Source organism: Mixophyes fleayi, chromosome 1 (assembly GCF_038048845.1).
Source record: "Mixophyes fleayi isolate aMixFle1 chromosome 1, aMixFle1.hap1, whole genome shotgun sequence".
NCBI lineage: Eukaryota > Metazoa > Chordata > Amphibia > Anura > Limnodynastidae > Mixophyes > Mixophyes fleayi.
The window spans coordinates 311,613,505-311,641,280 of record NC_134402.1 but is presented as its reverse complement, the minus strand read 5'-3'; the positions used below and the strand labels follow the sequence as shown (position 1 = coordinate 311,641,280).

Genomic DNA, 27,776 nt, shown 5'->3' with positions numbered 1-27,776 from the left:
CTATAGGGATGGGGGGAACTACACTGCATATCTATAGAGAGGGGGGGAACTACCCTGCATATCTATAGGGAGGGGGGGGGGACTACCCTGCATATCTATAGGGAGGGAGAGGGGGGACTGTCATGCATATGTATAGGGAGGGAGAGGGGGACTGTCATACAAATCTATAGGGTGGGAGGGGGGGGGGGCTGCCATGAAAATCTATAGGGAGGTAGAGAGGTTGATATGTATGAAGGAGGGCAGAGGAGGGGGGCTGATATATGTGACTGGGGGAGTTTTGATGTGACGGGGGGGATAGCTAGCTAGCTAGCAGAGTGGAGGTAAGGAAAATAGCTGCAAGGGGGATGGATGCAGGGTGGGAGGTAAAGAAAATGGCTGCAGCAGGGGTTAAGGAAAATGGCTGTGGGGGGGGGTTGTGGTTAAGGAAAATGGCTGCAGGGGGTATTTAAAAAATAGAGCAGCTTTGGGGGGCAGAATCTCATGATTGTGTGGTGGTCACATGGGTGGTCTCAGCAATCACTAGAATACTAAATATTAGTGAGATGGGGCTGGTAGAGGTTTGTATTTGATTGACAACAAATATTCAGATATTGCTTATATATGCCTGTCCAATGGGGTACTTTTAGCTGGCCATAATGGAGTGTTCTGTTTTAACTAAAGAGCCTAATCATTCAGGGTTTGCATTATAATACATTTTTGCATTTTCAAAAAGGGACGCCAACTTTCCAGAAGCCAGCGAGAGGATAACAAAGTTGCAAGAGAGAAGAGCAAGGACAGGTAAGAGACAATGGCACAATCTGTCTAAATTTGAATGCTGGAGAATACACCTGAACATTCATATTCAGGAGTGTTCCTATACACCTATATATTCGGAGGAGGGGGGGGGGGGGCGCTGCGGCCGTATTAGCCTAGGGCGGCCAGAACCCTTAATCAGGCCCTGGATATTAAGGTTAATGTTTTATGTATTTTATTTAACCCGAGATCTTATAAACATCATGGTCAAGCAGAACATTTGTAAGAAGCGTCATTCAAATGAGGGGTCTCCTGTCTTCTTAGGGCAAACGGTGGCTAAAACAGAAGCTGTTTTAGAGGCTCTTCTGTGGCATACTCCTGTCCGGTAGGCCGAGAGCAAATGTCACTTTTCACTTTTATAAAACGTCCATCTTTGCTCTGTCATTTAGTAAATCAAATTGAAAACTTTATTTTAAAAGCACAATTAAATGCTGATATATAAAATGTGTCAACACATTAAATACATTTCTTTATCAGGAAGTGGGACCAACCACATGACACAATGCAGACGTTGACTGCATCCTTATAAGAACTTCTAGCCCCATATCCTGGCATACTGTTGGTAGAACAGTACATAACACATCATGCATCCAATTACATTTATTCTCCTCTGGGCTCTACTATTAGGTAAATAAATTATATATACTATAATGTTAATGAGGGATCAATATAAACAAAATAAACATATAATTTATTGCTGGATGAATTATTAATGCTGATACTTTATTTGCAGGGGGAAATAATGCACAATCCATAAACCAAACATCAGCACCTCAGACTGTCCTCCCAGGAGATTCTGTATTTTTGGAATGTACATATAAAGTTTCTGGCTCACCTGATCTTTATTGGTATGTTCAGTATCCTGGTAAAGCTCCTGTAATGATGATATATTCCCTGACAAAACAAGATTACAAAACATTTTCAGCCAAGCTTGATACAAGCAAAACATCCTTCCACCTGAAGAAAGAGCAAGTTGAACTGACTGACTCTGGCGTGTATTTCTGTGCTGTGAGAGACACAGTGAATAAGCTGCACAGCTCACCTGTCACATAACTCACTGTGTGTCTCATTTTTCCCCTGTTATATAATGTTTTCGTGTTCTAGTAACATTTGTGAATGATTCAAGATATATGTTATTCACTCACTTGTTATGTACAAATTTCCATACTAAATACCCTAATAACAACCATATGTAGCAGAAATATATATTGAATTTACAACTGTTAATCCGCTAGTTGTAGTCCTTTATTCCAACAACTTATTAATACACAATTTGCTATTATTAATTTACTATGGTGTACGTTTATTATATGTACTATATACAAAATATTTCCTTTCAGCGTAAGATACAGGGGCTCAGGCTCATCACTCAAACGCTCCCTACTCCACCCAGTTATCTCACACTCTTTAACCATCAGGGACTCCTCCTCTCAAAAGTACGTCCTCTCGCTTCATCCCTTTCCTGTGATACCTTTATTTAATTCCCTAGAACTCTCTCCAGGACTTACTTCTAATGCATTTCAGCCGTGGCACTCGCGAGGAGTCAGATATCTTAATCACCTCACTTCTTCCCTGATTTTTTCTCAATTTTCCGACATTCAATCTCGCTTCCACATCCGCTCAAAACATTTCTACCAATTTCTACAGCTACGCCACTTCCATAGTACAGTCAAAACTCGCCTTTCCTCCCGCCCGCCTACTACTTTCGAACCTCTTTGTTTACATCAATCCTCTATGAAGGGTCTCATTTACACACTATATTATAAACTTGCTCCCTCTGCTTCAGGCTTTTGGGCCTGAAGTATATGTACTATATACAAAAAATTTCCTTATTTCCTTAATTTACATGATTCTTCATGTAGATGTCCCACTGGAGCTGGAATTATTTTCTTCCTCCTCTGGGAGCCTGCTCGGCGACCCATCATCAGAAGAAGTTGGCCAGACACATCCTCTTGGCAGCTACTTGCCAAATTGCAACAGACTGGCGGCAGCTAACTCCCCCTTGCCTCAAGACCATAATTAACAGAGTCTGACAGACACATCAAATGGAATATATGAAAAGAAAACTAAAGAGCACTTTATGTGTCTTAGGGGTACTCAAAGGATAATGAGATTATTTAAAACGTATTCAAATTTTATTAGTATAAATAAAATAGTATTACTTTAATGTAATTAGAAGTAGTGAAATATTAAAAACAAGTACATGACATAATGAACCAAAAATAGTCACTGTTAAGATTGAAAGATGAACTATCGAAACGCACTGTTTCCCCAATAATAATATATCTCAATTCTTAGAATGGGTGCTGTATATAGTAGGGAGTTATTATAAACTCTCTCTCTACTGAGTTGTATTTCATGTAGGGTTAAATTAAAAGTCCCATAGATGAAGATCTTGTATTAATACGTATCTTCTATTAGGGATTGATTATATCGTAATCAGTTCAAAAGTAACCCTATATTGGATTGTAAATTATAGTGCTAATAAAGAGCAAAATGATGTTCTTATTGTTTGGCTGGATCTACTACTCTCCCTCGATATAATTCATGAGGGATTAATTCACAGATCACACCAGCCTATATTATATGAGAGAAACATATCCCTTTGGAAGTCAGATATTACATCACACAATCAGAGATGACCCTCAATTAGACTGAGATAGTTATAGTCATTAGTTTCACTGGTAGAACACTATTGGCTGTGTAAATCCCTTATTTTCCTTAGGGCAATATGTAAATGTATATTGAGTTTTTCAATCAGACTGTATAGCTCATATATAGAGAGGGCATAGTCAGCCGGGAGTGTTAACAGCCGTTAGGTTGTCTTAACACGGCAAGTGAATCTGTGGTGGAGACCTATAATAATGGCTAATCTCCATGGCAGCCAAAGTACAGACCTAATTCAACCCTACAGCATCCCAACTTATATAATATTATATTGAGCAGAGAAGAGACAGCGTTTCACTCCACTAAGCTTTATCAAGGCAACCCGACCTGGCGTCCTGATTGGTTACTTATAGAGAAAGACACGCCTCTTGTTAGACGTCATGATGGACAGTTACCATAGTGATACTATGGTGTTCATAATAAACAGCATTTGTGATCCGCCTTCTAAAAGGCGTCATATAGAGCAATCACTATGGTTATTAGGAACGCTTAATACAGATGACAACTCGATGGCATATTAGAGCAATAAGGAGGTAAGTATGTGTTAACATAAGAGACGGAATTTACCAAAAAAGAAAGGGGAACGTGATAAACCCGCTGTTAAGGGGTTGAGATGGATTACTCAATCCCCATAAACTGACAACAGATACTCCATTCCTATTCATTTGAAACAACAACATCCCCATTGTTCCTAATGTAGTATATTGTTGAGGGGTAGATATATAAACCCCAATATGACAATTGGGTGACTATACTGGGATCTAACAAATAGATGTAAATCCCCGTAATCTAATACATAACACGGAAATATGATTTAAAACTAGTATACTGCGGCAAGAGCATGATCAGACAGTAGTATGAACAGGAAGGGGCAAGATTCCATAAATAAGATCGTATTGGGAGCTTTACGAAACTTGTTCCAGGATAATATCCCTCCAAAATTTCTCAAGTACTTACTTTTAAATTTAAATACAAAATGGGATGTGCTAAAATGTGTAGTGATGCCACATCCAATTAGTGCTAAGAAGATGTTAAAGGCAATTATATGAGACATTTAAGGTCTCAATAACAATAAGTTGACTTGTAATAGTTGGGTTAAGTATGAAAAGTATAAAAACAGATAATTGCAATATGTGACATGATAGTGATAACTTAAGGTTACAAAAAAACAAGAAAAGATTATTATGTGAAATGATACCCAGATAAGGGACCAAAATTAAAAGGTCCAATGTGAAGTGATAAACAGAGATAGATATTAATTATTATAATTTAGAACTTCAATCACTGTGAGAGCTGTAAAAAGGGATGTTAAAGTAACTCATAAAAATACTGAGAAGTTGTTATGGTCATTAAGACCCTTGGGAACAAGGCTATTCATAAGGAAGATTTTTCTTGTTTCCCTCTTAAGGAGTTCCAAATTGATGTCACCCCCTCGTAGACCCATATGGATCCGTTCCATGGCAAACGCTTGAAGTCCCATTGGTTTGCCCTTATGGCATTTAACGAAGTGCCTAGCCACAGTAGTAATTTGTTTGTGATTATGCATATCGTTCTCCGCTCTTCTGATGTTCCCAATATGTTCTAGCACCCTCTTTTTAAGAGGTCTGCTAGTCATGCCGATATATTTTAAGTTACACGGACATGTGAGGCAATAGATCACATTGGGAGAATCACAGTTCAAAAATTCGTTGATCTTCCATATTTTGTGATAACGATCCTTATATGTCTTCGTCTGAACCATGTACTGGCATGCATGACATTTGCAACATTTAAAAAATCCAATGTGTCTGTTGTAATCCCTTTTTTTTATTGGCGATAAGGCACTATGTACCAGACTGTCCCTGAAGTTTTTCATGTAGGGTTAAATTAAAAGTCCCATAGATGAAGATCTTGTATTAATACGTATCTTCTATTAGGGATTGATTATATCGTAATCAGTTCAAAAGTAACCCTATATTGGATTGTAAATTATAGTGCTAATTAAGAGCAAAATGATGTTCTTATTGTTTGGCTGGATCTACTACTCTCCCTCGATATAATTCATGTAGGATTAATTCACAGATCACACCAGCCTATATTATATGAGAGAAACATATCCCTTTGGAAGTCAGATATTACATCACACAATCAGAGATGACCCTCAATTAGACTGAGATAGTTATAGTCTTCAGTTTCACTGGTAGAACACTATTGGCTGTGTAAATCCCTTATTTTCCTTAGGGCAATATGTAAATGTATATTGAGTGTTTCAATCAGACTGTATAGCTCATATATAGAGAGGGCATAGTCAGCCGGGAGTGTTAACAGCCGTTAGGTTGTCTTAACACGGCTAGTGAATCTGTGGTGGAGACCTATGATAATGGCTAATCTCCATGGCAGCCAAAGTACAGACCTAATTCAACCCTACAGTATCCCAACTTATATAATATTATATTGAGCAGAGGAGAGACAGTGCGTGTAACGCCGACGCGCGTTTCACTCCACTAAGCTTTATCAAGGCAACCCGACCTGGCATCCTGATTGGTTACTTATAGAGAAGGACACGCCTCTTGTTAGACGTCATGATGGACAGTTATCATAGTGATACTATGGTGTTCATAATAAACAGCATTTGTGATCCGCCTTCTAAAAGGCGTCATATAGAGCAATCACTATGGTTATTAGGAACGCTTAATACAGATGACAACTCGATGGCATATTAGAGCAATAAGGAGGTAAGTATGTGTTAACATAAGAGACGGAATTTACCAAAAAAGAAAGGGGAACGTGATAAACCCGCTGTTAAGGGGTTGAGATGGATTACTCGATCCCCATAAACTGGCAACAGATACTCCATTCCTATTCATTTGAAACAACAATATCCCCATTGTTCCTAATGTAGTATATTGTTGAGGGGTAGATATATAAACCCCAATATGACAATTGGGTGACTATACTGGGATCTAACAAATAGATGTAAATCCCCGTAATCTAATACATAACACGGAAATATGATTTAAAACTAGTATACTGCGGCAAGAGCATGATCAGACAGTAGTATGAACAGGAAGGGGCAAGATTCCATAAATAAGATCGTATTGGGAGCTTTACGAAACTTGTTCCAGGATAATATCCCTCCAAAATTTCTCAAATACTTATTTTTAAATTTAAATACAAAATGGGATGTGCTGAAATGTGTAGTGATGCCACATCCAATTAGTGCTAAGAAGATGCCAAAGGCAATTATATGAGACATTTAAGGTCTCAATAACAATTAGCACTATAATTTATAATCCAATATAGGGTTACTTTTGAACTGATTACGATATAATCAATCTCTAATAGAAGATGCCTATTAATACAAGATCTTCATCTATGGGACTTTTAATTTAACCCTATATGAAATACAACTCAGTAGAGAGAGAGTTTATAATAACTCTCTACTATATACAGCACCCATTCTAAGAATTAAGATATATTATTATTGGAGGAACAGTGCGTTTCGATAGTTCATCTATCGATCTTAACAGTGACTATTTTTGGTTCATTATGTCATGTACTTGTTTTTAATATTTCACTACTTCTAATTACATTCAAGTAATACTATTTTATTTATACTAATAAAATTTGAATACGTTTTAAATAATCTCATTATCCTTTGAGTGCCCCTAAGACACATAAAGTGCTCTTTAGTTTTCTTTTCAGATTATCGAATTTGTGTGGGTGCACCCATCTCCAGACGTGAAGCTATTATGTACAATATGCGACATTGAGAAATAAGTGTATTTTCTAATCTGGAGTATTTAGGATTATCCTTGTGCGATAGGGTGGTTTATAATAAAATGAAATACATGACCAGCATTATTCGCAATTCATTGAGAGCTTTCGCCAAGGTATGGGACCCATGGTTCTCTTTCTTCCAGGCTCGCTCGCCATTCTCGTGACTCTGTACTGCTATCTGTTCCCTCCTCCTTTGCTCTTCTCTGCTAGCTTTTTGCTTCCTCTAACATGGGAATAGCCACTCTTCTTCTCCACCTCTACCCTTCCTTTCTTTCTCTCTTCTCCTCTTTACCTTTTCCTTTTTCTCTCCCTTCTTACTCTCTAGAAAAACTCTTGGTCATTCTCTCTGTCCATCTACAAACACTTACTGATGTGAGATCTTTTACTCCTACACTGGTCGTACACATTGTTTGTCTCTGGCTTTAGCTTGTACATGTGAACTCTCATTGTCTGCTGTAAGTTATTATTCATTTGACCTAGCAAGAATAAAACTTTTAAAAAAAATTAAAAAAACAGATACAAGGGCTCATATAGAGAGTTGGACATACGCGTCTTTATTTTGCATTTCTTTATTCCGAATGCACACAAAAAAGACTTACACTTCTGTCCGTATGCTGATTTTGACAAATCTCATGTTTATCACTTAATAGTTATATTTTGAATTATATTTTTTTCTTAGCATCTAGTTCCACATTAAAGCAGTACACATACGTTAGCGTTTAAAGCTCATTTAAAGTATGCATTTTCTATACTGAGATATCCATGATAGACCATAAGGTGGCACTAGCACCTAAATAAATATTAAGAATTCAAATTCAGATAAGATTTGTAGGTTTGATATTTTCTGTGTTTTGCAAAGTTTTGATGAAGCTCTGTGACCTTCAATAGCACTTCAATACATGTTAGCGCCTGCTTTAGTCATGTATTTCTGGCTGTAGTGAAGTGGACAGAACTAGGCCCCAATGACATTTCGGTTCCGCGATTGTTTCATTTTGCCACGGACGGGGAGCCAAAGTGATGTGATTTGCAGCACTCCACACTTGTAATTCACCTCCTTTAAATATAAAGAAATATAAAGTCTTCAAATATGGTATAAAAATAAAAGTAAATAAGTAAACCAAGTGACTGTGCCTAGGACCTGAGCCCTAGACTCCTGCCGAAGTTGTATTGTAAATGATTCTGCCCAGTATCTCAACTCTGTTAAGATAGTTTCGATATTGAGCTGGATTTATGGTCACAGTTTAGGTTTGGATTAGATCCTTGGCTAATGTTAGTTTTAATTGGAAGCCTTGCATTGATCTATTCATTTGATTTTAAGGTTAGTGTTTTATATGTTTTATTTGACACAGGAGATCTTATAAACTTCATGGTCAAGCAGAACATTTGTTAAGAAGCGTCATTCAAATGAGGGGTCTCCTGTCTTTTTAGAGCAAATGGAGGCTAAAATAGAAGCTATTTTAGAGGCTCTTCTGTGGCATACCCCTGTCCGGTAGGCAAAGGGCAAATGCCACTTTTCACTTTTTTAAAACGTTCATCTTTGCTCTGTCATTTAGTAAATCACGTTGAAAATTTTAAAAGCACAATTAAATGCTGACGTATAAAATGTGTCAACTCATTAAGAACATTTCTTTTTCAGGAAGTGGGACCAACCACATGACACAATGCAGACGTTCATTGCATCCTTATAAGAACTTCTAGCCCCATATCCTGACATACTGTTTGTAGAACAGTACATAACACATCATGCATCCTATTACATTTATTCTCCCCTGGGCTCTACTATTAGGTAAATAAATTATGACTATAATGTCTATGAAAGATCAATAACAAAATAAACATATTGTTTATTGCTGGATGAATTATTAATGCTGATACTTTATTTGCAGGGAGAAATAACGCACAATCCATAAACCAAACATCAGCACCTCAGACTGTCCTCCCAGGAGATTCTGTATTTTTGGAATGTACATATAAAGTTTCTAGCACACCTGATCTTTATTGGTATGTACAGTATCCTGGTAAAGCTCCTGTATTACTGATACATTACCAGACACAGAAAGATCACAAAAGATTTTCAGCTGAACATGATAAAAGCAAAACATCCTTCCACCTGAAGAAAGAGCAAGTTGATCTGACTGACTCTGGTGTGTATTTCTGTGCAGTGAGAGACACAGTGAATAAACTGCACAGCTCACCTGTCACATAACTCACTGTGTGTCTCATATTTCCCGTTATATAATGTTTTCGTGTTCTAGTAACATTTGTGAATGATTCAATATATATGTTATTCATTCACTTGATATGTACATTTGTCCATACTAAATACTCCAACAACAACCATCTGTAGCTGAAGTATGTACTAATTTACAACTGCTAATCCGCTAGTAGTAGTCATTTACCCCAACAACTTATGAATACACAATTTGCTTTTATTTCATTACTATAGTGTACTTTTATTATGTGTATTATATACATTTCCTTTCAGCGTAAGATACAGGGGCTCATATAGAGAGTTGGACATATTGGTCTTTATTTTGCATTTCTCTATTGCGCATGTACACAAGAGAGATTTACACTTCTGTCCGTATCCTGATTCAATCAAATCTCGTGTTCATCACTTAATAATTATATTTTGAATCATATATTTTTTTTACTAAGCATCCAGTTCCACATTAAAGCAGTACATATACTTCAGCGTTTAAAGCTCATTCAAAATTTTCTATAGTGAGATATCTATAGTAGACCATAAGGTGGCACTAGCACCTAAATAAATATTAAGGACTTAAATTCAAATAAAATTTGTAGGTTTGATATTTTCTGTGGTTTACAAGGTTTTGTTGAAGCTCTGTGATTTTCTATAGTGCTTCAATACATGTCAGTGCCTGCTTTAGTCATGTATTTCTGGCTGTATGGGTCATTTAGAAATGGCAAAGAACAGACTCGCAATACTTCTTTTCTACTTCAGATGTCCATATTTCTATTACTGTATTCATAAATAACCACACAAGCACAGAATTAGATTTGGCAAAAGGTCACAGTTTATTTAGATTATATATATATATATATATATATATATATACACATATATATATATATATATATATATATATATATTAGTGATGCTCGGGCTCGGTTTTCTGAAGACCGAGCCGGCTCGGTACTTTCACGCATCCTCGGATCTGAATCGAGACAAAACGTCACTGTTGCGTTGTCAGATCTCGCAAGTTTTGGATTCCATAAGTACCTCCCTCCCCAGGAGATCCAGCACCATTACTCACACAGAAACAAGGGTAGCAATGGTCTTGTCACTCTCCAGTCTCCAATGCCATTGCTCAGTGCCATTGCTCATACAGAAACGGGAGGGGTAGCAGTGTTCTTGTCACTTTACAAGAATTGACTGGAAATGACTGGAAATTAATGTTATTGAGGTTAATAATAATGTAGGAACAAAAAAGAGCCAAATTATGTGATTTTGTAGCAAAAAAAAATTGTGATTTTAGAAAAAAAAATAGGGATCCAAAAACAAGACCAAAACCAAATCCACAAAGTTAATCCAGATCCAAATCCAAAACCAAAACACGGGGGTCAGTGAACATCTCTAAAATATATGGAGAGAGAGCAGACAGTTAAACAATTGCAAAATCAAACAGTGTATGGCCATCCGGTACTAACCACTGGTCCCAGGATACAATCCTTTACGATTGGCTGGTGATAAAATCTGGCATCAGAGGGACTACACCTCTTCTGGACTTGACAGTGACGTGCCCACACAAAGCAGGTCAAGGGGTCCTCCCCACAAATGGACTAAGAGTCAGGTTAGTTTGAAAGGGGCAGTGACCCATGGCCAATCAGCGATAGTACCATATGCCTACTAACCTCTGACTGCATTGCTCTCCTGCCTACTGTGCCTCCAACAGAGAAAGAAGATGTTAGTGACAACATTAAAGTAGACATATGACAATAGCAATCCCAAAAGTAAAACCAACTCTAGTGCTACCAGCCTTGGCTTGTATTGTCAAAATCAGGGTGACCCAACACTTTTTTCATTCCAATTTTGCCAATACCAGTTCTGGTGGCACTATAGCAGAAAAACCTGCAGTGTGGGGTTCCCCTGCCATGGTACCAACCTGCGCTGGGTTGGTCAACACAGAGCTGAATTCCCTAGGGAAATTAGGGCAGCAAAAAATGCACCCCCAAGGACAAATGAGCCCCATGATGACAGCTATTCCCACAGCCCAGGGGGAATAAATATAATTAAATGTTAGATTGTGCGTGGTGCACTACAAGTCACAGCATGCCCTGGCCACCTTTAAGTGGTTGGGCATGCTGGTGCTTGTACTACTACAAGCTCAAGCGTACCGATGGCTGCCACAAGTGCATTCAGGGCCTGTAAAAAAACTGTGATAACAAAAAAACACACACACCAGAGTAAATCACTTTATAATTGAAAGAAATATACCCCACACTACCCTCTTTCAATCCTTTTATTTCCTCATCTAAGTATCAAGACTGTCACCTCTGGCCTCTTATTTTTGCAATCTGGTCTTGGCAAAATAAAAAACCCTCATGGGAAGACACACTTCTAGCTCAGCCAAGAGCTCTGCCACAAATAAGCTCTTAGGGAGTCTTTGCAGTAATATTCATAAGATATATGTATTCCCCGGCGCAATAATAAGATGTAAGTGCCCTGTGAAAGTGAAGGAGAGTAAATTTACTGGTTGTAGATTAAATGTATTGAAAAGAGTATACAATAAGTAGGAATAACTCTAACAGTTAAAAACAAAGTAAAACATGGCATAAGAGATAATGAAATGAGCAATATTCTTATAAACAGAACCATGCGCTCTGAGACTCTGAGTTGCCAAATATTAAATCAAATAAACCTACCAATGGATGAACTGAATGGTAGCAGCTTTAAGCAAACCAGATATCCAGGTAGGCTAAATATGCCGTATGAACCTAGATAAGTGAAGTAGATAACAGTGACAGTTCCCAAGCACAGGGATACTCCAAATGTGCTCAACTGATATAAAGTCACTCAAGTCCAATTCTCGTCTGAGAGGTGGGTGTAGAAAAGAGAGAGCGCGGCGAAAATGAGCGGTCTGAGGGTATGGGTAAACGGACTTAACCCTTTTCTTCTGACAATTTCCCGGATACTCCGGTCCCCATTAAGCACATGACTGGCATGTAAGGAGCGCAATCACTGCAAGAGGATATCAGCAGCTGCTGGCCACATTGCCTTAGAGTCCCCCAAGTCTTTTAGGAGCAGTATCCACCTGGTATCGGATCCCCCGTTCTCACCACCAACGCGTTTCGATTCTGTGAATCTTTCTCAAGGTGTCTCTATAAGTAATATTTATAACCAGGGATTTTCCCTTGAGCTGAGGTCAGTGTGTGTACTATTGTCTAATCTTTTGCCATAAATTATGTCTGACTCTACATCAGCCTCTCAGTCTTGAATGAAATTTCTCTGTAACTTCACCTAACTCTACTTGGTACTGATACCGCAAAATCAGTCTGGGTCTGGTTTTGTGGGTTTTAGAATCACCTGAAAATGTGCACGGTGCAAATAGTGCAGGGTCACTCTAAAGTCCAACTTACTATCACTTTAGGACCACCCCTTTATTCAGTAAAACGTTTCAGTTTTTCACATAAAATACTACTTGGTGCGATTTTATAAGTCATGAGAGTGATGGAACATCCGAACTGTCTTTTTTTAGGCTTTATAAGTTTGTCACTTTTGCGTGTTTGAAAGTTTTTATAATATTATTTGAAGTCACCTAAAAATGTTCTTTCCCATAGTAATGCAACTGGAAGGTGTAAATGCTGTACTATGACTTTCTTGATCACATTTCCCATCCTGACTTTCCTTATACGTCTGCAATTTATTTATAAAGAACAAATTTAAGTTGCAAGCAGCACAATTTATAAGCAACTTACTTGGATAGATAACATCATTGAGAATTATCACATATGAGATTATATAAGAATGTTTGTATTGTGATCTTGCTATGTATAAAAAGAATATGTTTAATGTGTGTAATGAGTAAATGAAGGACAAACGATAAATCAGAATCTGGTGCTCCAGAATCTCCTATCAGGGAAATCTGCAACATTAGAATGTATATAGACATTTAGGTATCTACTAATCATTTTTTGTATATCTAATGCCCAGGTTGTTCACAAGCCAATTATAACAGATAAAAAAAACAAAGGATTCACAGCCCTGCACAACTAAGACAAAATATCCTTCCATCTAGAAAAAGATAAAGGTGATCACTTTGTGATCTTTCCCATCTTGAAGTTAAGAGCTGCACTGCCTGCACTGTCAGTGTAACTCTGTGGGGCATATTTAATTGTCGGCGGAAACGCAGAAAATCTCACGCACCGCGCACTATTACCATTATTACGGTAATGGTGCGTGGAAAAAACTTTATTACAGTAGTTTTCTCGCTGGAATTCAACTCGCAGCACCCTGAGCTACGAGCTGAAATCCAGCTAACTACTACCGTAATAACGGTAGTTACCGTAATAACGGTAGTAGGTTTAATGCTGCGGAAACCCGCAACAATTGAATATGCCCCTGTGAGTGTGTGGTAAAACTGGGTTATATAGGTTTCAAGAAAGACGCATACCTGACAATAGTCCTAATTTTGAGAGGACTGTTCCAGTGTGTAACAATAAATACAATAGTGCAACAACTGCGCTGATGTGACATTAACAAATAAACAAGCAATGATAATGTCTCTAAAGTAAAATTCTTTTCTTCTTGTGAGTTCTTCTTTTATTCTTCCGGTGTGTACATGAAAAAAAAAAAAAAAAAAACATAGTGTGACCTGTATATATGGTATAATATATAAACCAAAACCAATATGTGATAAAGAATAAGGATATTTCTCCCACTGAAAATAATATCACCAGTGGGTGATGTAGGTTAAATAGATTTAATATTCTTTTCACTGAAAATAATATGGATTCAGGTGAATAAATGAAAATCCCTATGTGTGCGCTAGACGATAGCCTTGCACAGTAATCACAATACATCTACTTACACATGATAAAAAATCTATTAAGGTGAATATATATATATATATATATATATATATATATATATATATTAGAGATGCTCACTGACCCTCGTGTTTTGGTTTTGGTTTTAGATCTGGATTACCACGTGTTTTGGTTTTGGTTTTGATTTTGCCAAACCGTCCTTGCGTGTTTTGGTTTTGGTTTTGTTTGGTTTTGTTTTGCAATTTTGTTTAAAAATCAATGTTTTTGGGCATAAAATAACCTAATTTAGTGCTTCACCTGTTTCTTGGCTAATAAGCTAATAAATTAGGAAAAAAAACAGTTTAATCCCTGATAGGCCGTCCTTAATTCTGCACACAAACCTGATTGTCTTCTTCTTCATCTTAGCCTATAGGCAATGCAGCCATCTTCTTTAGGTGTATATTACACCCTACACTTATAGTTTAATATATAAAGAAATGGACAAAGGGAGTTTGGTTTCTATCTCTCAAGGCCCCCCTCCACTTGTAGAAAATACTAAAAAATTCAGTCGTTATAGACTGTACAATATAAATTGAAATGGACAGTGGCAGTTTGGTTTCAGTATCTATAGCACCCCCCCCCCCCATCCACTTGTATTTAAATAGAAAAAAAGCAGCCTACATAGACTGAACAATATGAAAAATAAATAGACCAAGGTAGCTTGGTGGCTGTCTATGACCCCCCCGCCCTCCACTTGTAGTTGAATAGAAAAAAAGTAGCCTACATAGACTGTAGAGTTAGAATTTAAAAGGAAATGGATAAAGGCAGTTTGGTATCTGTCTGCATCAGACCCCCTCTCCACTAGGAGTAAAATAGAAAACTATTCAGCCGTTATAGAGTCTAGAATATAAATGGAAATTGAGAAAGGCAATTTGGTATCTGTCTGCATCATCCTCATCAACATCATCATTAGCACCCTTGTCGCCTACACAAATCTCCCCCTTATCCTCTTCTAATTCCAAAGTGGCATCTTCAATTGGTGTATCACCGGCTACACTTGGGCTGTTAAGGCACACATCAGCAGAACTGCTAAAAGGAACCTTCTTTATGGGTACACTAACAGAATGCTCACAATTAGACATACCACTGTTGGATGGACTCTCCACAGGGATTGGTGTCATTTCTGATTCTGAGCATACATTATCCTCTAATGCCTTACTGTTTTCTTGCAGCTCGGCTTTCACGCATAACAGTAGTTGTGCACCACTTTTAGACTCCAAATTACTTGGTCTTGTTTGCTCACGAGTGACCTTACAAGAAGAAGGCTCAGTAACATTTTTAGATCTGGCAGTAATAGAGAAAGGCGAAGGCATCATTCTTTCTTTGCCACTGCGTGTGTAGAATGGCATGTTGGCAATTTTGTTTTTATCGGCAGTTAACTTTTCCTCAGTTACACTTCTTTTTCGCTTCGACACGGAATTTTTTTTTTGGTGTGTGTTTTTTTTCCTGATTTCAAAAGACTATGTACTTTTACATAGGCTTTACCCGATGACGTACTGGGAACACTACCATCAGAATTGGTGCCAGCACCTGCTTGCTGATTCTGCTCATATGTGGACTCCTTTGAATCCAATTTAATGGTTGTAGGGCTCCTTCAGCCCTACAACCAGTGAAGAAGTTCGCTCCCTTATTCTTTACTCTCCACCTTCTACCTGCCCTCTCGATCCCATCCCCTCACACCTCCTTCGCTCTCTCTCTCCAACGGCCTGCTCCTACCTAGCACACCTTTTCAACCTATCACTCTCCTCTGGTGTAGTACCCTCCTCTTTTAAACACGCTCTTATCTCTCCTATCCTCAAAAAACCCAATCTTGACCCCACCTTTCTTGCTAATTATCGCCCTATCTCTCTTCTCCCCTATGCCTCCAAACTACTTGAGCGGATTGTCTGCAGCCGCCTAACCAGGCACCTCACAGACAATTCCCTCCTTGACCCTCTCCAATCTGGCTACCGCCCCCTCCATTCTACCGAAACTGCCCTGGCCAAGGTTACTAATGATCTCCTATCAGCCAAATCCAAGGGTCACTTCTCCGTATTCATCCTCCTTGACCTCTCTGCAGCTTTTGACACCATGGACCACTCCCTCCTGCTGCAATCTCTTCTCTCTCTCTGCCTCTCTGGTTCTGTCCATGCCTGGTTCGCCTCATACCTCGCTAATCGCTCCTTCTCTGTATCCACGTCTGGTTCTTCCTCCTCCCTCTACCCTCTACCCGTAGGAGTCACGCAGGGCTCTGTTCTTGGCCCTCTACTCTTTTCGCTCTACACTTCCTCCCTTGGTGCTCTCATCTCCTCCTTTGGTCTTCAGTATCGCCTTTATGCTGACGACATTCAACTCTATATCTCCTCTCCTGATCTTTCCTCCACCCTCCTCGCTCGGGTATCCGACTGCCTCTCCGCCATCTCCTCCTGTATGTCCGAGCGCTTTCTCAAAATCAATATCTCTAAAACTGAACTCATTATCTTTCCTCTGCCCAGACTCCCATCCCACCATGACCTCTCTATTGTCGTCAACAACACCACCATCTCCTTTGTCACCCAACTTTGCTGCCTGGGTGTCACCCTCGACTCCTCTCTCTCTTTTGCCCCCACATTCATTCCCTTGCCCAAGTCTGTCGCTTCCAACTATGCAACATCGCCCGCATCCGTCCTTTTCTCTCTCAGGATGCCACCAAAACTATCATCCACGCACTCATCATCTCCCGCCTCGATTATTGTAACCTCCTCCTCACTGGCCTCCCCCACTCCCGTCTCTCCCCCCTCCACTCTATACTCAATGCGGCCGCAAGACTCATCTTCCTCTCACACCGCTCCTCCTCTGCCTCTCCTCTATGCCTTGCCTTACACTGGCTCCCCTTCCCCTACAGAATCCTTTTCAAACTCCTCACCACCACTTACAAGGCTCTCTCCAACTCTACTGCTCCTTATATCTCTAACCCCCTCTCCATTCATACTCCTGCCTGCTCCCTGCGCTCGGCCAACGACCGCCGCCTCTCCTCCACTCTTATCACCTCTTCCCACTCCAGAATCCAAGACTTTTCCCGTGCAGCCCCCCTTCTCTGGAACGACCTCCCTCATTCCATCCGTCTCTCTCCTACTCTGTGCTCCTTCAAACATTGACTCAAAACTCACCTCTTCCTCAAAGCCTACCTACCATCTACTTAACCCCCATCTCCTCCCTTTAGCTCGTCCTCCCTTCTCTCCTCTTGCCTCAACTGGCTCCTCTTGTACCTGGTCTGTTTACCCTCCCTTAGGATGTAAGCTCATATGAGCAGGGCCCCCTCCCCTCCTGTCTCCATACCTGTTCTTCTGTTCCGTCTTTACTGCATATGACTAGCCAGAGTTTCTGAAGTATTGGTTCTTTTTGTTCATTGTTCTGTATGGTTTCACCCTGTATAGTCTACTGTTAGTACTGTGTGCGGTGCTGCGGATACCTTGTGGCGCCTAACAAATAAATGATAATAATAATAATAATAATAATAATAATAATAATGAGCCCAAAGCACTTGTAGTGCAAAATTTTGTATTAGATAGATACTGCTGACAAATATGACTTTGTGCGACAGACAGAAAAAATAGTGTTTCACACTGGGGAATATTGGACACCCCAAAGCACTTGTAGTGGAAAGTATTGTATTAGATAGATACTGCTGACAAATATGACTTTTTTTAACAGCCAGAAAAATTAGTGTAAAACACTGGGGAATATTGGACACCCCAAAGCACTTGTAGTGCAAAGTATTGTATTAGATAGATACTGCTGACAAATATGACTTTGTGCGACAGCCAGAAAAATTAGTGTAAAACACTGGGGAATATTGAACACCCCAAAGCACATGTAGTGCAAACAAATTTTAGAAATACTGCTGACAAATATCACTTTTGACAGCCAGAAAAATTAATGTTTCACACTGGGGAATATGGGACACCCCAAAGCACTTGTAGTGCAAAAATTGTATAAATACTGCTGCTAATTATGACTTTGGGAAGCCAGAAAAATTAGTTTTTCACACTGGGTAATATGGGACACCCCAAAGCACTTGTAGTGCAAACAAATTTTAGAAACACTGCTGACAAATATCACTTTTGACAGCCAGAAAATTTATTGTTTCACACTGGGGAATATGTCCCCCAAAGCACTCGTAGTGCAATTTTTTTTAGAAATACTGCTGACAAATATCACTTTTAACAGCCAGAAAAATTATTATTTCACACTGGGGAATATTGAACACCCCAAAGCACTTGTAGTGCAAAATAGTGTATTAGATATATAGTGCTGACAAATATGACTTTTGTGACAGCCAGAAAAATTAGTCTTAAACACTGGGGAATATGGGAGACCCCAAAGCACTTGTAGTGCAAAGAATTGAAAAATAAGCCTCCTCTATCCTTCTCTCTTCCTGCTCTAACAATTGCTAACAGAATTTGAATTAATAATAGAATTTTATAGATTCGAAATGAAAGAATAATAGAAAGAATAAGGTGTACAATTATTGCTCTGTCCCTGCGCTAATATAGCCTGTGACCTAACCCTGCTCTCTCCCTCTGTCAAATGGCGATGGATTGCTGTGGAGGCGGGTATTTATGCTTTTCAAATCCCGCGAGAACCGAGCTCAGAAATACGAATACGTCACGATGACGTGTTGCCTCGATTTCGATTCCGAATGGGCGGGAGAGTACCGAGCCTACTCGGCTCAGTACTTGGAGAGGTGAAATTCGGATGGATTCGGATCTCGAGGAACCGAGCCCGCCCATCTCTAATATATATATATATATATTTAGATATGTTTTCTGGCTGGTGTGCCAGTATGAGATGCTGGCTATCTCCTCCGGGTCTTCTGGGGAGGGGTGGATGACACAGCAGTGTAAACGAGTGAATGGATCTGTCACCTGTCACACTGCAGGGCGCTTAGAGGGGGTAGACATGGCGGTGTAGTGTAGTGTAACAGCATTGGCCAACGCAATCAGCACGGTGTTGCTGATAACAAAAACCTCTTTTGTGGAGCTTCCAGTCATGCGCAGTAAACTCGCGGGGAAAGGGGAAAGGGGGAGAATGTCTGTCAGACAAATGGTGGACAGCTGTGACCGAAACAGGCAGCAGTTCAGCTGTGCTTACCAGTGTCTACTGACTGTATCATGATTAGAGATGGGCGGGCTCGGTTCCCTGAGAACCGAACCCACCAGAACTTTGGGTATCCGGTACTCTCCCGCCTGCACGGAATCCAAATCGAGGCCGAACGTCATTGTGACGTTGTCGGATCTTGGGGCTCGGTTCTCGCGAAGATTATAAATACACGCCTCCACAGCAATCCATCACCATTTGACAGAGGGAGAGAGCAGGGTGTAGTCACAGGCTGATTAGAGCAGGGACAGAGAATACAATATTCTGATTCCAATTGTGCTAACAAAAATCGCTAGAGAAGAGAGGAGGATAGAGGAGTTTTGTTTTTTTTCAATATTTGGCACTCAAAGTGCTTTTTGGGTGTCCCCCATTATTTTGCCTAAATATTTCTGGCTGTCAAAATTACTATCTGTGAGCAGTATCTTACCAAATAATTTTTAGCACTCCCCAGTGCTTTTGGGGTGTCCCCCATTATTTTGCCTAAATATTTCTGGCTGTCAAAATTACTATCTGTCAGCAGTATCTTACCAAATAATTTTTAGCACTCCCCAGTGCTTTTGGGGTGTCCCCCATAATTGTGCATAAATATTTCTGGCTGTCAAAATTACTATCTGTCAGCAGTATCTACAAAATAACTTTTAGCACTCCCAAGTGCTTTTGGGGTGTCCCCCATAATTGTGCATAAATATTTCTGGCTGTCAAAATTACTATCTGTCAGCAGTATCTACCATATAATTTTTAGCACTACAAGTGCGTTGGGCTCAGAATGGATTCAAAGCAGTCCACATATGATCAAAATGAGCAACCAGGTTCTGTCACCAGTCCTGATGGTAGTGTTCCCAGTACGTCATCTGGGCAAGGCGATGTCAAACTACACAGTGTTTCGAAATCAGTCCAAAAAACACACACCAAAAAAAATTTACTGTGTTGAAGCCAAAAAGAAGTGTAACTGATCAAAATTTAAGTGCCAATAAAAAAAAAATTGCCAACATGCCATTCTACACACGCATTGGCAAAGAGAGAATGAGGCCTTCACCTTTGTCTATTAGTGGCAGATCCCAAAAGGTTACCGAGCCTACAAGTGGTGCACAGCTACTGTTACGCATCAAAGCCGAGCTACAAGATAACAGTAAGGCATTAGAGGATAATGTTTGCTCTGATTCACAAATGACACCATACCCTGTGGAGAGTCCGACCAACAGTGGTATGTCTAATCGTGAGCATTCTGTTAGTGACAGTGTACCCATAAAGAAGGTTCCTTTCAGCAGTTCTGCTGATGTGTGCCTTAACAGACCGAGTGTAGTCGGTGATACACCAATTGAGGATGCCACTTTTGAATTAGAAGAGGATGAGGGGGGGATTTGTGTAGGCGACGAGGGCACTAACGCTGATGTTGATGATTATGATGCAGACAGATACCAAATTGCCTTTCTCAATTTCGATTTATATTCTAGACTCTATAACAGCTGAATAGTTTACTATTTTACTCCTAGTGGAGAGGGGGTCTGATGCAGACAGATACCAAACTACTGTGGTCCATTTATTTTTACTTTCTAATTCCACGGTCTATGCAGGCTGCTTTTTTTCTATTCAACTACAAGTGAAGGGTGGGGGGGGGTCATAGAGAGCCACCAAACTACTGTGGTCCATTTATTTTTACTTTCTAATTCCACAGTCTATGCAGGCTGCTTTTTTTATATTCAACTACAAGTGGAGGGCGGGGGACCATAGATAGCCACCAAACTACCGTGGTCCATTTATTTTTACTTTCTAATTCCACAGTCTATGCAGGCTGCTTTTTTTCTATTCAACTACAAGAGGAGGGTGTAATATACACCCAAAGACAAAGGCTGCATTGCCAATAGGCAAAGATGAAGAGGAAGACAACCAGGTTTGTGTGGAGAATTAAGGACGGCCTACCAGGGATTAAACTGTTTTCTTCCTAATTTATTAGCTTTAAAATTACCTTACTTATCCAAGAAAAAGGTGGAGCACTAAATTAGGTTATTTTATGCACAAAAACATTGATTTTTAAACAAAATTGCAAAACAAAACCAAACAAAACCAAAACCAAAACACACAAGGGCGGTTTTGCGAAATCAAAACCAAAACACGAAGGTAATCCAGATCCAAAACCATAACCAAAACCAAAACACGGGTGTCAGTGACCATCTCTAATCATGATGGACAACAGCGCTCTACTCACCCCCCTTCCACTGTCTCTAGACACGCTGTTTTAATGAAGATGAAGACCTTGAGATGTTCAGCAAGGTAGAGAATCAGGGTGCAGAGAGTACAAGTTCATGACACGACAAAAGTTTTGTTTATGGTGCTCTGAAGAATGCTGCACTGTACAGAATAGTGCAACAGTAACAAATCTGTAACAAAATTAGAGTGCAGTAAGCAGTTTTTGATCTGCTGAATGCATGATTAAATGTAGGATTGTCTCATTGTAGTTTGCCGGACAAAGGTTCATTATAATCATATCCCACCATATTCATATCTTTTACATTCTTCTATGTCAGTAACTGACTATAGGTATATGACAGAGCAAAGGTATTGGTGACTGAAAATGTTGCACTTCTACATTTGACACAATGGTACTTGGCTGGGGCTCCAAATAGAGCCCACCCTCTCTTCTCCATATCTCTGTAGATGATGCGTTCTGCTGTGACTCCTACAGAGAACAAAGTAATGGATGCAGCTACTTCCAACCGGATACCAGACTAGATTCCTAACACGTGGCTTCCTGAGAGCCACGCTTCAGGGATGCTGTTAGACTAATGATAGCTGTGTTACTGCATATATCCATACCTGTAGGAGTCCAGGTGAACAAGAATCAAGATTGTCCACCCCAAAGTGGGTCAGTATGTGCCAGAGAGGTGAAGGACACATTGTGTATAGCATTGCATCATTTAACTTGTTTTATATTATTCTATATAGTGTCAAAAAAGCATCTAAAACTAAATTCACACCATCAAAAATCCCTAAACTTTATGGCCCCCAGCCGTTCTCTTTGAATTTGCATATATTTATATACAGTGGTCAAAGTGGGCTGGTATACGGTGGTATGCCATACTGCCACTTCTAAATCTCCACTTCAACCACGATAGATAGATAGATAGATAGGTAGATAGATAGATAGATAGATAGATAGATAGATAGATAGATAGATAGATAATGATCCGGTGAAATGCTAGGAGATTGGGGGGGGGGTTAATTTTGGAGCACTACATCTAAATTCTACTAACATTTATATATTTCCCTATAGAGCTTCTATAGGAAGAAATACTTGCTGATCATTTCTTTGTAAATGTAATCATCGATATCCATCTATAATTCACTTTTTTTCCATTCTGCACTTATGGATTTTCTGGATTACAGGTTTCTGCATTAGATATTCCATAACTGTCTGCTGTCTATTTATCTCTCTTCACTTGATACATATTTAGTGTACTGAATTGATTTACGCAATCACATACACGCACTGGATGCTTTTATTTTGTTCAGTCCTTTTTCTGAATAGGTGCTCACTTTGAGTCAATAGTTACTTTTTTTGTTTTTAATATATATTTATGTTTCAATATTGTCTTACTTATTGTATAATGTATACGTTTTGCGTCTTTATATATTTCTCAATTGTTTGTGAGAAAATACATTTCAAATTTCTAAAACAGAACCTACTGTAAATGTCATGGCAGCAGGTTCGCTATGCATTAGCACTTTGTAGGGTATTAAAGCATTTACCTTGCTAAAAAAGAGGAACATCTCTAAAGAGCACATATGGGAGTAAACTTTTTTGACCAGTTGATAAGATGTCTTTTATATTTATCAGGTACTCTTTAATAATGTATTTCCTTTAACTTAATAATCTATATTTACAGGATATGTTACTATTATCTGGGTTCCACACAATGTAGACTTGCCTAATAGCTTTCAGCAATAGGTAGGGAGGCATTTATGATTTCTCTACCACCCCACTGCTTAAACGGGGTTGTTAGGCATTTACTTTGGGCAGCTACCTAATGCCAACTATAATAATCATCATCATCATCATCACCATTTATTTATATAGCGCCAGTCCCTGCCCCATTGGGGCTTACAGTCTAAATTCCCTAACACACACACACACACACACAGACAGAGTGAGACACAGAGAGAGAGAGACTAGGGTCAATTTGTTAGCAGCCAATTAACCTACCAGTATGTTTTTGGAGTGTGGGAGGAAACCGGAGCACCCGGAGGAAACCCACGCAAACACGGGGAGAACATACAAACTCCTTACAGATAAGGCTATGGTCGGGAATTGAACTCATGACCCCGGTGCTGTAAGGCAGAAGTGCTAACCACTTAGCCTACCATTAAGCTAGGTCCGAATCCATGTGCCCAGTCAAGAGTATAGCTCATATTTTTAACCCAAGTCTCCAACCCTTAATCTGAAATACTAAAATGCATCTACTAAACCCTAAAAATGATTCACCCACTTTTATATAACCCCTTTTGAAATAAATGTGCTCCCACCATACTACAAATGGGTGGAGTGCCCATCGCTAACCCCCTCTGACAATGCTTATTTTGCTATAAGATTGTGACCTCTACCAGAATCCTGTATTACAGTATATATGGATATTAACAAAATAATAAAGTTCAATGTATTACAAACAATGATTATTTGATTGCAAGATACACAGTTATTAGAAAGTGCTGAAATTGCAAGTGCTTTCACTGAGTATATTTTGAGAGTTCTGCTTTTATTGTGCTGTTGGAGATCATGCACAGTGGCTAATACAATATAGAATAGTTTACATAAACCTCTTAGTATACTGTATTTAGGTCATAGGAGTTAGGTTAACCACAGAATTCAGGTCACATATACAAGATTGCTAAATAAAACTGAGCACCTGGGACTCTTCTTTTCTGAATACTGTTTGAAAATAGTAGGTGTTCTGCTAATAATCTAATACCATACATTCACTTTGTACCCCAAATGAAGCATAGCTAAATGGTTGGATCTGAATGGCAATTGTGTAAACATGTATTAAGACAAAAAAAACAAAGGTAAAATTGCATAACGTGGGTTTTTTCCTTTACCAGGGAACTCCAAAGATCAACTGCAAAACATCTGGAACAAACACCCAAGTTACTACTGTATTCTGCTTTTGGAGCACTGATTACTCATCTGAATTTTACATGAAAACTTTTTCAGCACAGTATTAGCCATCAAGCTGTAAAGCAGACCGTATAGGCTATGCAGTGCACTGACACAACAAGTGTGTATTATTTTTAATTTTACATCTGAAAATTATGCTTTGAAACAAATCAATAGGTGCTTTAATAGTATGTACATGTAGGTTACGCCGTGTATATTGTTATGGAGTTGAAAGAAAGTAATATTTTAGTCAGGTGTCCTGGCTAATGGCTCCATGATTTTTTCTGATTTAGGTTATCACTGAGATAGACAAAAGGTGACATCAATGAATGGATTTAGAGCGGTGATAAGTGTTTTCTCACCACAAGGGGGAGCCTTTGATCATGCAAACATTGAGTATGCCTACAGTTTTACTGTAAGAATTAGAGATGTTCACTGCCCCCCGTGTTCTGGTTTTGGTTTTGAAACTGGATTAACTTTGTGTTTTGGTTTTGGTTTTGGTTTTGGCAATAACCGCCCTTGTGTGTTTTGGTTTTGGTTTTGGATCTATATTTGTTTGAAAAATTGCTAAAATATGCTAAAATCACATAATTTTGCTCTTTTTTTGTTCCTACATTATTATTAACCTCAATAACACTAATTTCAAGTCATTTGCAGTCAATTTTGACCTCCACACAGGTCATAATATTATATTCATACACTTTCGGACAAATACTGCAGCGAGCTGGCTGAATGCTAAGCGACAGAGCAATGACACAAACACACGGCAGTTCCTAGCACATCTAGGTCACATTGCCACACAGCAATGGCAGAAAAGAAAAGTGGTGCAGGATGGAATTGTCCTTCGATCATGAAACCAGTTATGGCTCATTTGATCACTCCACCCGTTTCTTGGATAACTGTGGTAATTCTACAGCTAGTATATGGCAACAAGCGCTGACTCCACTGCGCTTGACTAAAATTCATCCCCCCTCCTTTCCTAATGTCATGGCTTGTGTAGTATGCATGGATGATAAACAAATGAACAAATGCGCTTAATAACAGACTGCGTGGTACACTTGCAGCAGCGGTGGGACCAAGGAATCCCTCCTTGTGCAAGTAAACAAAAAATAAGTTGTCCCAACTGCGCTCACAAGATAAAGAAATAAGACTCAAATTAGAAAACCTAATGCTGAATAAGCATTATGTAAAAAAAATGGAACAGATTATAAACAAAAACATTAATATGAAACCCAATATTTCTAAGCTATGGAGCGCTTATAGAGTGCAAATGTGAGCGTATAATTAAAATAATACTTAAATATGGTAGGCAGCTCCCCAGTCATGTGACACCTGTCTGCAGGTGTAATACCTAGTAGAGAAAATACAAAAGACAGGGGGCGCCACACATAGTGCAATTAAAAGTGATACACAATAATAATCTTCCAAAAATGTATGGTACCCGTACCAGATGTTCAAAGTATATAGGCCAATAGATGTATGGGAAATTCCCTCTGATGGCACCACAAATAGAAACATTCAATCAGGGTGGTCCTGGATAGCAGATATCCCCTCCTGACATGGGACATGGATAGTACTTACATGCTATTCAGAATGATCATGAACTTTGCAAAACATGCGTATTCTTGGTTGGTTCACATACAATGAACATTAAATTACAAATAATAATAAAAGAGAACAAGTGTGCCAAACTCTGTACATGCAGCTATAAGGAGAGCACAAAGGCACTGGTGTCTCACTGCAGCACCGCCTGCCTCCAGCTCCCACTACTTTGACTCAGCTATACTAAACAGGAAGTGAATGATACAAGAACCTGCAAAAACATTAATATGTGTAAAATAATCATAAAATTACCTGGGTGGTGTATAAATGTAAAAATTGAACTATACAATATTGAGATTAAGACACAAAAAGAACTGTTGGGCCAACTAAGCTGGTGGCTCACATGAATAATAAAAAGTCTCTAAAGTAGCTGTCGAAGCTGTGATCCAATACCGATGGTGTATGAACCAGATAAGGACCAATCCTGGGTGTCTCAATATACCCACAGTTCCAAAGGGTACAAACCTCAAAAGAAAGGGGGAAAGATGGCAATCAACAGATGTACAATGTACATAAATAATCAACTAAGATAATGACATAGGGTGGGGAATTATGAATAAAATATCCCACATGTAGTGTTAATGACTGGAAATAGAAGGAATGTACAATAAATAAACCAAATTTAATGGGTAATAAACAAACTGGCCATACAGACCAGATAAAACAATTGTAAAAACATATAAAAAACGCTCAAATCTGAGACCGTGCAATAGATACAAATATCAAACATAAAACTCATGCTAAATATGGCAATAGATGCGTGAGAGGGTGTCCTGACCACAGGAGAAGAACCGGGAACAGGTGTCCTCTCTCAGGATGGAAGTCTAGAACGGGCGGAGTGGACGCAGCGCTCAAACTCGTGTAGAGAAAAGTCGCGGTCAGACTGCGTTCCGCAGTGGAACACAAAGCGCTCCACTTCCTATGTACAGGTGCCGGATAGAATCAAAATAGTGACCCAACACGTTTCATCTCAACGGAGACTTCCTCAAGGGTAAGTGAGTAAACAGTGATGTGGTCTTAAATACTTGAGCTCTTAACAGTCATTGAGCGATATTGGTGAAGTACTGATCGCAAATGTCTGGATAGTAATCATTGGCAATAAATTAACAATAAATGACAGCGATACATCACCAATCAGGAGAAATATTCAACATACAACCATATATAGAAATAATAGACATATGCAAAAAATGATCAAATGGACAAACAAAATACAAAATGAATAAAAATACTAATAAATAAAGAATAATAAATAGTAATGAAAAATAAAAAATATGTAAAAGAAATATCACAAATGTACACCATTAGAGCATGGATAACCTAATATACAAATGAAATGAAGGAAAATTGTATATGTACTCATCGCTTAATGTGTAAATAGCATTGTACATGAACTACATCAACAAAAAAAAGGGAGATCTTTTCACTGGATAATATAATGGAATATAGAATATATGTATGTAAGTCTAACAATAATAGGTATTAGCACATAAACAGAACACACCTTACTATCATACAATAATTGCAGTAATCACACAGGCATGTAGTAGACACACCTGGATGACAATGGACGTGATTATTTCAAAGACAACTAAATCAGGATCTTCCTGTTAAAATGGAAATAGTGAAACAACTTTAC

At 39.0% G+C, this 27,776-nt stretch overlaps 1 protein-coding gene across 6 annotated transcripts in view; it reads left to right on the top strand.

Annotated features, from left to right (window-relative positions):
• LOC142158151 (T cell receptor alpha chain MC.7.G5-like) overlaps positions 1–27,776 on the top strand; it is a 350,867-nt gene that overhangs the window by 229,668 nt on the left and 93,423 nt on the right. Inside the window, exons 1-2 of one of the 6 annotated variants that reach the window (XM_075211869.1) lie at positions 1,350–1,419; positions 1,526–1,800. The exons of 4 other annotated variants lie outside the window; for them this stretch is intronic. In XM_075211869.1, coding sequence (XP_075067970.1) covers positions 1,377–1,419; positions 1,526–1,800 — 318 coding nt within the window. In that variant the 5' untranslated portion in view covers positions 1,350–1,376. Of the gene's footprint in view, positions 1–1,349; positions 1,420–1,525; positions 1,801–8,941; positions 9,005–9,104; positions 9,380–27,776 lie in introns of those variants that run through there. One more of the 6 variants, XM_075211877.1, reaches the window with a different exon arrangement.